The 13,455-nt window shown below is 39.8% G+C and overlaps 1 protein-coding gene across 1 annotated transcript in view; it reads left to right on the forward strand.

Annotated features, from left to right (window-relative positions):
* LOC139708748 (transcription factor SUM-1) overlaps window positions 1-12,103 on the forward strand; it is a 42,700-nt gene extending 30,597 nt beyond the window's left edge. Inside the window, exons 2-3 of the mRNA XM_071620686.1 lie at window positions 6,275-6,356; window positions 11,976-12,103. Of these exons, the coding sequence (XP_071476787.1) occupies window positions 6,275-6,356; window positions 11,976-12,103 (210 nt within the window). The remainder of the gene's footprint in view (window positions 1-6,274; window positions 6,357-11,975) is intronic.
* Window positions 12,104-13,455: the final 1,352 nt, after the last annotated feature.

Genomic DNA, 13,455 nt, shown 5'->3' on the forward strand with positions numbered 1-13,455 from the left:
GATGGGCATTCCTGGATCACCATCGCGGATTAAGGGGTGCACTACCCCCTTCTAACCTGGTGGACCAGCCCTAGAGTTCATGTACCACCATCTGATATCTGGTCTCAAGTCCGACTGAACAGGTTAGATGGAAGTGGCTCATTATAGATTGGGTGTGTTTGGTGTCACCTTTTAATTGAGTTTAAAGATGTCATGGCAAATATAGCTCATTTACGGGAATACCTTTGGTAGTGTCGTTTAGCAGTGTTGTTCGTTGTGAATTATTCTCCAAAATTAATTACCTGTACTAAAATATGCCCAACAACACAACAAAGCACACACCCACCCCCACACACAAACACACTCAAAGCTGATAGTATGTTGTTCAAAATAGATTTTACAAGAAACAGACTAGTTCAGCGATTGTACACTCAATAATGTGCGCACATTATGACATAATTATATTGTACAAACACCTTTGATGATCGCTGTGCCATAGTTTAATACAAGTAACTTTAACAACATTACGTACACCTTGAAAACTAATCGAAAGAGACAGTGTTTTATAGGGCGAGTTAAAGTAATAAATATCGGTGTGATCATTCCCATCCTGCCATTCTTATTGTAGATGATTAGAGCGTCCAAGAACTCCGTATAAGTTTAAACATTTTATCTCTTTATCAAACTTTTTAAAGATTGTTTTATTACTACATTTTTCAGACATCGGCGTTTTTAAAGACGCATAATCTTTGTTGCTTGATTGAAAATACACCTCATAGTGGTTATCATCAAATATAAACTATAATAACTCACTGTGCCTCGTTTGAACACATGCATTTCTTGGTATAATTAACTTTGTTGCTGGTATACTTCACATTCTAGAGAAATGCTTGATCTTAGCTCCCGCAGACTCCCTTTTTCCCCCATGAGAACTTGAGACAGAAAGGATCTTGCCTTTCCTCCGATTTGAAAAGATGGTGAGAATAGAAGTCAAAACGAGTAGAACAATGGCAATTTGGATGGACTTAAGTTTTCGTTTTTCTACCATTTCGCATGGTCCTTGAACTAATCTCCCTGCTGAAACACCGGTCCACATCTTCAGCTGATGCGGGATGCAGGACCAATTGTTTTTCACGCAAACATATAGGGCAGGCGTGACGAGTATTTTCTTTCATTTGTGAGCAATAACAAGGTTATAAAGACGTCTCGCTCGGAAAGAATACCACAAGAGTTTTGTTTGAAAACTGGTTTCCATCTTCGAAGATGATAGTGGTGGTAACGGGGCGAAGGAGGAGGAGGAGCGGTTGAGAGGTGTACTGGTAGGAGACAAAAGTGCAGTGCTCCTGGGCCGTAATAGAGTTTGAAGCGCCCTGAGGCAGTGTTGTTGGAGTTTGGATGTTTTCACCGAGTCAGAAGACTTGCAGTCGATTGAACTCCGAACAAAAGTGCACGTGAACCGCGCAGATCAGGCAACGTGTGCGTTGGTTCTACCGCTGGGGTACATGACTTTGCTTATACCAGGGAGGTGGATACCACCACCCTGCTTATACCCATACCCATTTACCCCACCATTGACCCAATGGACTGGAAGAAAACTTCGGTTTCTAGTTTTCCAGAGTGACTAAAGATGATGCTAGGCTAGGTCAAGAGAATTGTTTCGGGAGGCTTCTTTTCCGGTTTCCACATTCCCACATCCTCCTCCTTTTCTCTTTTCTATTTTACTTTTTTTTTCTTCTCTTCTTCGTACTTTTTTTTAAGCTCCAGGAACAATAAAACCTTGGCGATGTCTGGGCGCAGCAAAACAAGATCGCTGATCGTTCTTTTCGTAAAAGTGCTGGTATTTGAAGTTATGATCTTCACACTATTGTATCTTCATTGGATATTCTCCTCGCGTGGTATAACGCCTATTAACGTAGTATAGTTGCGAATAATTTACAGACATTAAACGCTGCGAGATGTTAAGATGGAAGTTCTTTTTCTGAAAGTTCGTTAAACTTTGACCCGAATTCCCAAAGCATGCTACAACTCAAACCCTTGACCGCTGGTATACAATCATTCAAAGAAGATTTTGTTTTTATTTCATCTTGAACAGAACGCGTGAATATTTTCAGTTGCTCAAAGAACAAGATAACATTTCAAACCATCAATGATATTGAACAAAGATATCTTCTTGATTACGAATTATACCATTATCTTCTTCCTTCATTATCTTTTTTTTTTCTACGATTTTGTTGCAAACAAAAAAGAAAAAGAAGATAGTTCAAAAATAGTCTAAAAATCACATTTATGTCATGATGTAGTCACAGCTTGGCGTCTTCCAATAGGAAATTCGCGGTGAGTAAATTCCCACTTTACTCAAAGTGAGGACGCAATTCGTCATAGTCTCCGAATTCACACCCTCTTCAACCTTGAGTGCGATCAGGCTCTCGGAGATGAGACAGACGCTACTCTACAAGACCCTTACATGACGGAGTATTGCCAGCAAACAATGCATGGTAATCCTTGTGCATTGCATTAATTCACATAGGCCTACTAGTATTGGCAGCTGATTTGCCACCGACCTGTAACCGTGGCTCGTGCGCCTTTGCTGCAGACTACGCCTTAGCGCTTGGAGTTGGGGGAAAAGCGGTGACGAGTTCTTTTGGCGCGGTCGGAAATTCGGTTAGTTTGCTTCAATTTGTACTCGAGAATGTGTGGTCACACATCGGGGAAACGCGGGAAATTGTGAACCAGTCGATTTCTTCCGCCAAGAGGGAAAATACTTACAAACATCAAGAGATGCTCTCTTCCCTCCTCCAAGTCAACATCTTCCCCTGATGGCAGATTAATTATTTGCCCTATTAAATACCATTAGGCGGAAAATTGACCTTAAGCGTGTCATTACAACTAACTATAAGATTTTATGATGTGATAACCGTCGGACGTGGAGATGTGAACTGCTTTTCAAGGGCAAGAAGTTTTTTTTTTTTTTCAAATTATAATTAGTCGAACGACTTTAACATACTCAATAACCTCAGCATCAACTACCTGCTTGTCTGACACTCAGTAAGTATTATCATTATCTTTGATTTATATTTATCTTTACACACACACACACACACGCACGCACGCACGCACAAACAAACACACAAACATGCATACATACATACATGCATTCATTGATAGAACGTTGATTAAATGGGTTAGTTTTGGTCATTTCACGGGGCATGTAATAAATGAAAGATACCCTCAGCCCGTTTCATCCAGAGTTTTGCAGTCTTTTATGGGAAGTTGTGATTCTTGCTGTCATTGAGGCAGTCCTGTCAAGAGATCAGCCGATACCATTTGAGCTATTGCTGTGGTGACTTTGATTATCACAACTTAAAACTACTTACAAACATCTTAAATGATGGGCTGTGACGGGTTCCCAAAGTTGTCAAGTGCAAACTAGTTCTGCCTACTACTACGAACAAGTGATATTTATGTGACCCAAGTGGTAAAGCCCTCTTCATTGGAGAGCAGCGTGTCTTCAGATAACCTTTGTTATTTTTGCATCTCGGTCTTGTATTTGTTCTTCTTGAGGAAGGATAATTAAACATCCCACAATTCTCCGTCAATACCTCCCACCAAACTTTTCTCTCTCAAATTTTGCCAATCCCGTTCGCATTTTTAGCCCACTTTTCAGCCGAAAACGCCCTGTGTATATCTCGCCCCAGTTTCGGCTGGCAACCTTTCCCCGTGTCTGCTTGGGTTTGCACCACTGTCCAACGTCTCAGATAGCATCTCGGGCTTAGCGGAACTAGATGTAGTTTGGATTTAGAGATTTAAAGCTGGTAATGGTGTCACTGTTGTTTCAGTTCCGGCGCGAGCATAAGGGTAGAGAGAGAGAGGGTCCCAAGTAGAAGAGGAAAAAGGGCAAATCATTACATCACTCTACGCTTAAATGCCATGACTGCATCCACAAGACTCCTAGACAAATCGAACACACTAAGAAGGAGAAGGGCACTTGCGTACAGATAAACAGCGTCGATGAACAAGTTTTGTTTGAATTATGCCTGACAGAGGTACACCCGACTGTTTTCATATACTGACGATGAATCGTTTAAAAAATTGGCGGTATTCTCTCGCAAGCCCATCCAACCCCTGTGATATCCCTTTATCTGTAGACGAAAAAAGGAAAGGAAGAAGAGACCCCCTCGAAGAAAAGAACAAAAAAGACAAACTGCATGCCCAGCATGTGTTGAGAACGCAAAAGATTCTTTGAAGTTCACAGATTGGGCCATGTTTATTTGCAGGTGTTGAGGTGGCGACAAGAACCGCCTCATGAAAAGGAAGAACTATTCCATAATCCTCACTAACGCTGCATTCTACTGCTGTTAGACACCCGATAAATTCATAACTTTCAAAAGCAAGAAACCATCAGGATTCTCTTTTAAAAAGTGGCATGGTAGTTTCTTTCATGTCATATTTCACTCTCGGACTTGCGTTCTTTCACGTCAAACTAACTCATCAATGGTTTGTGTAGAAAATGCGGGCGCCCGAGACACGGCGTACGTACCTCTCAGGAGGAACTGAATGAAGAAGATGACCCGACACACTTCTAGATAAGACCGGTAATTGCGAGCGAGGTAGCGAGAAAAGCCAAGCAATCCAGTCACTTAGGCCTATCTGGTACGCACGTGCCAAGATGACGCAATCAGATACCTCACGCCCCTTGCATTGTGTTAACATTATCTTTTAATTGGCGAGAGTCCTTATTAATGATTATCGAAGATTGAGCTGACTACTATTAGTTACATTACGGCATTTTCCGTGCGTACTCCTCTTCGGAAGACGACACAATCGCAAGTAGGTTTGGCTTTCACTCGAAAAATAGAGACGTAAAAAGTGTATAAATAGATAGAAGGCATTTAGCGCTTCCAGCACGGAAATTTCACATTTTTCATCTTTATGATTTAGATCATGGAGCTACTATAAGTAAGTAGATCCATGTTAAGATGTATTTTTCTTTTCCCGAAAATGAACACATGTGTTTCCTAAATGATGTCTTGGGTCTGATCTTTAAAACGTGATGGCAGGCGACTCTTTTGAAACATTTCGCTTTTTTTTCGTGACGAGAAAATGCTTTCATTGTTGCAGGCGGATGTAATAACAATGATGCGATGAAGCGTCGAGTTTCCTAGTCCTCCAGTCGGAGGGAAAAGTGTAGACCGAAGACACATCAAAAGACAAAACTATGCAGCAACCGTTTACTGGGAGATGAACTGGGCCTAGGAGATGGACTCGATGGTTGTGTTGCGTGACCTTCCCATCTGAGATTTGCCCACTGACGACACAAGGTTTCGTAAACAAGCTGTAAAAATTACCCCATTTTATGAATGTCTCCCCCGAGAGGCGGGAGAACTTGAATGGAGTCTCCGCTAAGTGTGTATGGCGGGAGGAGGGATGGATGGGTGTAGGAGCGCCCCTTTGTTGTTGGTATTTTCTTCTCCACCAAGTAAAGAAGATGAGAAAGACTCTTTGTGTTCTTCTGTTACTTTATGTATTTCACATTTGGTCACGCCATGGGGAAGACTGCCATCCTATTTATATCAGACTATGATCCTGCCAGTTTGGAAAACAAAACACACCCCCCCCCCCCCCCCCCAACAAAGAAGAAGAAGAGAAAGGCGAGAACAATGATAACTTGGGATGCAATGTCAAAAGTTCGAATCAACGATCGACTATTGTTTTAGAATCCTTTATGCTGTGTCTATTGAAATGTATTTGCTTGACCATTCCTTTGTTTTGCCTATGAAGGCCCAACTTTAATTTCCATCGGGCGTTGGTATTGTTATGACCGGCAACTAACGACCGTTAGTACGACCACAGTTGCATCGCTTGTGTATTACAAATGCCTTTCCATTGTTTCTGTGTGCAATTCGCTTAGCTTGGAGCTGGTGCTGGCCTGGGAATCTTGAGAAAATGGCTGCCGCCGAATTTGAAACATGTCACCATTTTTATAAAACAAATAATGCACATTATTTGGTCGGCTTTGATAAGATTATCGTCCCCCCGTAACTTTTGAACAGTCCAAAACACTCTCGGCTTCGCCTCGTGTGTTTCTAGCTGTTCAAAAGTTACTATCGGATGGACAATTGTTCCTAATATCGTAATATCATGAATGACTTATTCCATGGCCTGGTTAACGACGTAAAAAAGAGTGTGATGAAAAGATTAAAAGATATCACTTGATGCGAGCAGAAAGTTATGTTTCGATGGCGTAGTTATCTTATCTGTCTGTTTCTTCTCTTTAAACTTTTTGTTTTTGATGTAGACGGACGGCAGCAGTCCAGGATCATACTCATCAGACAAAGTGCAGCAGTATGGGGATGGTTACGATGTGTCATCACCCTACGGTGAGTTTCATTTTATTATTCATTATCTCAATCTTTTGATAGGACACATAGGCCTACATGTATGTACATTCATTTGCCCCTTCATGAAATCAATGTAATGCGAAGCAATGGTAGGTATAAAAGACAGAAAGATAGATTCACAAAAACAAACAAATAAATCAAACAAAAGTTTGGGGTTTTTGCTTGCATCGAGCAGACAGGACAGTATGATTCCTATTATAGTATTCGATGCCATAGATTGAAAAGAATGTGGAATTTTGCGAAATGATATCATATTACATAATATGATATAACATAGTATAATATGATAATTTCGTAACATTGCATAATGTAATATGTGTAACAAAATGTGATTTGATACAATTTCTTGTACATGACGTAATGTAATAATTTCAATAACGAAATGCGTCGTAACATGAAAACATAGTAGTATTCTCTTTCTACTCAGTTGACCACAGGCATGACTTCTTTGCTTTGTCTATCTAATAAGACAATAGCATTCTCCTGTATATTTCAAACGACGAGTACGGTGAATCCGGCGAACTGCTACTTACAATGGCGAACTAACTTTTCTTTGATTAATCACGCGATAAAATAAACAAAAAATACACAAGCTTGATAGCAAATTACTCTGATCTGTGCAGACTATCTCCGCAGAAATGCGAAACAACGGTAAGATTTTATTTTAGGAGCTCTTGGTGTTAACAATTTTACAATATTCTTGGTTGCGTTCCATGATTTCTCTTTTCCTAAACCGGCGCTTATTGAATCACGCCAAGGAACACACGCGATCTGGAAAGCATCGATAAAAACAATCCAAAATGTGAGGTGTACAGACATAGGCTTGCACAAACGTCTAATTATCACATTGGTGTTCTTACTTGGGATACGATGCAGCACATCACACACACGTTGTCGCGTGCAAGCATACTACATCAAGAGACCGCTCACACCATAGAGCTGCAACAGAATTACAATTAGTAAAGCAAAAGTAAACACAACAGAACAATCAACAACATCGGCAGCAGGAGCAAGGAGGGAGAGTGGCTCGCCGTTTTACTGTCGGCCGGTAATGAAAATGTCTTCTCCAAATCGAGTGAATAATTCGATGATGCTTTCCGCACATCTTCGCGGGTGCCATCAAGGGACTCTGAGGACCATGGCACTGGCGGGCAGACGAGGGGCAAAGCGGGAGGTGACGCCCGGAAACAGGCGGGATGTCGAACATTAATTCTTTAATAGCGCGTAGAAGACTGTCAATTAAAAACAACAACAGCAACAACGAGAGACGAAGAAGATGATGAAGAAAGACGAGTGCATGCGTATCTTTATTGAAATAGCATCTGGATATTGTTGCTTTCACGCGAACATCTCTCTCTTATAATTTCCCCACTCCTAATCCTGTATTTTGCAACCTTGTTTCACGGTAACATGGTTTCATTCACGAATTTAGATATCCAACTATTCATTTAGAAAAAAGAAACTCATATTTGTCAATCCGTGAAGGTTGGGGGACACAGATCGCATAGAAAAGTAAACAAAGAGCTCAGTTGCTTTTTTAGTACCTTAATAATGTTGTTTCAAAAAGTCAGAAGGTTTTTAACAATCACACATACACTCACTACTTTAGCCAGCTTAATTGCACGTTCTTAGGCACACCGATACGTGCCGAAAAACCAAAAATAAATAAACAAACATATAAACAAACAAACAAACAAACAAACATACAAACAAACCAAATAACCACTTGAAAATATAAATAAAAATTAGAAGTGAAGTGGCTTTTAAATTGATGATTCTAGCCTTTATACAAAATGAAATTATGTGAAATTCTCTTTATATTTTCCTTCCATTGTTGTACGCATGTGACATCTAAGTTATTCACACACTGCAGTAGTCTTCTCATCCAGCGGTTACTGCACAAAAACTTCCAAAATTCATAACTTTTGAACGGATTGCCCGATTTTCCTCAAACTTTCAATGATGTGTTCTACTAATATTGCTACATTCTCTCAATCCTTATGTTTATGAAGGTGAACTTGTCCTTTAACCTACAACTTGGGAGGTGGGCTGACTTTTCAGACCTGGCCAAATCCACATAAAGGCCATTTTAAAATCGGAAATTGATTTTCAAATCCAAAATAGGTTCTCTAAATTACTAATGTCGAGCCAATAATGGTACAACTGAAATTCAAATTTAGTTACTAAATGATTAGTGAATCTCTCTATCAATTTTCGCTTTCATTAAGATAGCGACACCACAAAGTATTTTGACTGCTTGGGAGGGGCAAAATAATGTAGGTCCCGAGGCGTATTCTTGGAATCGATAACATACCCTCACATTTCTTTGGTAACCTCATCGTGTTAAAGACATTATTCTTTGTGCAAGGCAATAAAGTGGCAGACAGGATTGCAGTCACAAGGGTCAACTGAAGGTAAAAGACGTGACTATACTTATGTTCTCCTGGTATATTGATACATCAATACATGGTTCCAAACTTTAGCTTTTTTAGCTCTCAAAATTTAATCACAGTTTATCAAAATACATTTTGGGGAAGTCAGAGACCAAGAACGATTGAGTATTTAGGATCACGTGATAGTGGATGGCTTTACATTGTTTTCCCATTGGCAGAACACCCTGGGATGTTCTCCCGTTGGGAAAAAACTAATTATGAAATGTACCAAACAATAGAACGATGACAATTTTCAGACAATCGACAGAATAAAATCTCGTATCCTGTATCAGATACTTATCATCCGATGAAATGACAATGAGAAGCATTTAGAGATATGATTTTAGGGAAGCACCTGGTAATTTGAATCGAATTGAATTGAATTGAATTGAATTGAATTAATAGAGCAGGGAACGTATAAAGCAAGGACACAAGAGAACCACTGGAGCTGTGTTTTTCATAGCTGTTGGTGATGCTGGAAAATGGTTGCCAGTTTGATTGTAAAAGTTAAATGAATTTCATTACATTCAAAGAACTTTGACAACCTCATGTTATAACAGAATAATGCTGACTGATGCTGCGGGAAATATCCACAGTGTCTTTATCTCAGGATATGTCAAGGAGATTATATCACTTGACTTCATCTCGGGACATACAAACCTAGCTAAAACACTTCAAACCCTGTGCCGAAATATTTTGTATGTTCTCACTCTCGTTATAATCTATTCAAATAATTATGTTGTTTGAAAGACTTTGGTATGAAACCATAATATCACATAAGTTTGGTAAAGGACAAAGAAACAAACAACAATGAACAAATACACATACAAACTACCAACGCGATGAATCGTTAGTGTTCCTGTAACAAAAATATAGCGTCAGAGCGTGCGACGTATTCTCTCTCTGCAATCAGCCCTGTACAAAATGATTTTTTTTTCTAGTCCATGAACTTGCCACTCTTTATGATGTGACTACGCCTCTTGTTTCACGTGCTTAAGAAAAAAAAAGATCATGGGAGCAGCCGAAGCCAGCAATTAGTAAGCTCTGTTTTTAATCTCAGAGCCAGTCTCCGGCATCTACATGTTGTTATTCATTTCTCCAGCTTCACGAAATGTCTGGAAGACACATCACGTCTAACGCTCAAAGGGTTGTGAATGTTGTGATTACAATAGCACGGGTAAACGCCCGAACTAATTATATGGTTTCGCTGATAGAATGGTTATTCCACAAAGAAGAAAAGTCGATGCACTTTTGTCTGTTCGTCCCAGTTCTTTGTACCATTCACGATGAGAATGTAGTACATTTCGCCTGCGATGAATTAGGGACATAATTCGATCAGTTTGATCACAGTTTTGTCGTAGGTCAGTGCGCAACTTGTTGATGGATATACGCAACCTGTTAGAATTACTCTGTGATCAAGGTGAATTTGATTATAGGACAACATGAAATAAACAGCGAATATTTCATCAAAATTAAAGAGAATTGTGAGGCAGTGACGTCATCGTTATGTCTAATTTTAGGGTAATCAGTGTTTTGCAAAAATAAATGTTTAATCTTAGTTCGTTAATACATTATAGTCCAATTATGATGAATCTCTTAATGGTTTTATTGTAAGGTTTTGCCCTCTTGCTGTGATTGCCTTGGCCATGGACACTGATGGAGCGGGCTTTCATTTGAAACGTGAACAGAAGTTTAAAATCGGTGTTTTTTTTCATCTCATCATCAGGCAGGGATCCCCCCCCCCCCCTCTCTCTCTCTCTCTCTCTCTCGATGTTACTCTGTGGAATAGGGCACAAATAGAATTCCAATGATTTTCTAAAGGGGTATACGAATCGATATGAACGATATCGTGGAGGCAAGAGATTGGTAGCAAAATGTAGGAAGGTCATTTTTAGCAGGGTTCATGATAAGAGAAAGGGTGAAGGAATAATCTGTAAAGGGGTCATGTTTACTAGAAAACAACGTACTGGTTACCCACCTTATAACGAAAACAGTTTGATCGTCTGCGGTTGATAGCTTTCCCGCCAATTTTTATGACACAAGTGAGACACCCGCTCGTTTAACCCTACGGATCCCAGAGGACAGCCTGTATCTCGAGCACGACCCGCTATTTGTCTGGTGTTCGGCGGCAGCAGGGTTAACACGAGTTTAATGGCACACTCGTGTATGAAAGTGATTTGGTTCCGTCGCCAGACAGTGCATCAACCTTCGTCCCCGCGCGCTGTGGAATCTCCCCCTCGAGAATTCAGATACCTTCTCCCACGATATGTAAACGAATTATAAATCTTCTGAATTTGCTGCCTCTACCAAAAAAATGAGAATAATAGAAGAAAAAAACAACAAGCACATTTACTTGCTGGTTCTTAACATTTCCATCTTCGCGAGGGTTATTTCAAGACATCCGTATGAAGTGATGTAGCTCACCATGGGTCTATTCTAGTGTCTTTGTGGCGACAATGAAAAGAGTGAATCGCTTTCTTATGAACAAGGAAACGGCGATAGCAAATAATCGCACATCATAACACGCCAATACACTGTCAGTTCTATATACTGAGATTTACTTCCAGCGTTGTTGTAAGTGATATAATGCTATCCCTATATGCTCGTGTAGTGTCACGGTATAAGTCTATCGGCTTATGCCTCCATCAAGCAGAAAACTTCTTTTCTTGTCATGCATGTGTGGGTATTGTTTTTGTTTGTATTGTCCTCACATTTTATGTAAACAATTTCCTGACAAGTTACTGAAACATGTATATAAGCAATTCTAAGCCATCACCCATGGTCTTTCCATGAAAAAAGAAAAGCATCAAACAGGTTAATTTTGGACATATCTGAACATTAATTCATCAATATGGTGAAGTTGATGTTATGAGTGGTTTTACATGAACAAGTCAAGGAAATAACGTTCAGTGAGTGTGCTTTGTTCAGATAGTCTATCAACTTCCCATTCACGGAAAAGAGCCTTCAAACCTGACTTCCCAATAGGAAGAATCGCGGAGAAAAGCCCAACGCACGAATGAGCAATACGATCTCGTTGATAAGAACGGCTTCTGCTTTGAGGACGTAGAAGTTTATCATTATCTTGTCATCGCTGAATGTTTTGGGAAAATGAAATGTAATGATCCTTTTTTCGTTTGTTTCTGTGTTTTTTGCATGTTTCTTGTAGGTTACAGCTGCACGAACGCCTCCAGTCTGGACTGCTTATCGCTGATCGTTGAGAGCATAACACCCAACAAGGGAAAGGCCATCACGTCCCCGAAGAAGGCGACGTCAGACGGACTGTGCATGGTGTGAAAGAAGAAACAAACGCTGGATGACTATACGCGATATACGAATATATAATATATACATATATATATATATATCTCTTTCGCGCTTCATCGTCTGCCTCACACGCACCACTTGTGAAATGACTGACTACTTGTGCTACGTAATGGCCACTGGGCAACCTGGATTTTCACGGTAGCGTAGTCGACGCACGGCTATACTGTCGCCGAAACAAACTGACGCAATTTACAGCTCCGTAAAACCTGATGACGTAGGGCCTACGTAGTTTGAAGTCGACGGAATTAATTGCTCATTCTTGCCAAATTGCGCATTGGTTCCATCATTGAACCGCAGGTCAATGAGAGTAGAAATGTTCGACCTTCTTACAGTTTTCTTTATCTTCCCCCTTTTCAGTTAAAGTTTCAAATTGTTATGAATTAAGGGGGGGGGGATTATACGTGTGACGGCTGAAGGAAGAATGAAGGGTGTTTATGCGGGTGGTTTGTGATGCGGTTCAGAGAAAAATAAAATGTGCATGTATACCATGTTTTTTGCGAGTTTGTACTTAAGACAAAGTCGGTGATTAGTCGTACAAGACACTTTTCCAGGCAATCAGCAAAGCGGCCTCTTTGACAAAGTGCCATGTGATTTTAATTGGACTAATTGGGAAGATAATAATATTTGAATTTTCCCTCTTCCACTTTCTCGGAGACCGAAAAGGCATCAGGTTGTATTATGATTCAGGGCATCGATCGATCGTTAGACGTGTGTACAGCGCTGTCGAAGTTTTAGAGCATATAAAAGGATCAACTGTAAATTTGCCTTATACACTAAATAACGTAGGTATGCGCATATGTATAGCGCCTACTGTGTATTCAATATGAAATGTCAGTAAATAGTTGTAAGAGCTTTATTAAAGTGTTCAATGTTTATTTTTCTTTGTTTGGGTAAATCTTCTTACCATTACTTTTCGCATATTTTTTTTTCTGTAGAATATTGCAAAAAAAAATGTATAAGCATATTACTGTGAATATGCATGGTTTGATAGATATATATCAACTACTGATAAAGATATTGATAAAGGTGCTCTAAACCATAACATAGATGATGAAACGATTGTAAATGGTTCATATAGGCCTAAGTTGAGAATGTAAATTTTCTATGTTACATACATATGCCTTGACTTTCTACTCAGCAATATAAGTGATGTTTCAAGATTTGTGTATTTGTGAGATACTGTATTCTGATGCAAACTTGTTTGTTCTGTTTGTATGTAATCCTGTAAATCTAGTCTAGTCTAGCTCAGACAGAACCGTGTAATGATTAAACATGGTACCAAAACACATTCGGAAAATCGTTTCCCATGAAATATTGAGGGT

Source organism: Diadema antillarum, unplaced genomic scaffold (assembly GCF_040938485.1).
Source record: "Diadema antillarum isolate AM-2024a unplaced genomic scaffold, OU_Dant_1.0 scf00000037, whole genome shotgun sequence".
In the NCBI taxonomy this organism is placed as follows: domain Eukaryota; kingdom Metazoa; phylum Echinodermata; class Echinoidea; order Diadematoida; family Diadematidae; genus Diadema; species Diadema antillarum.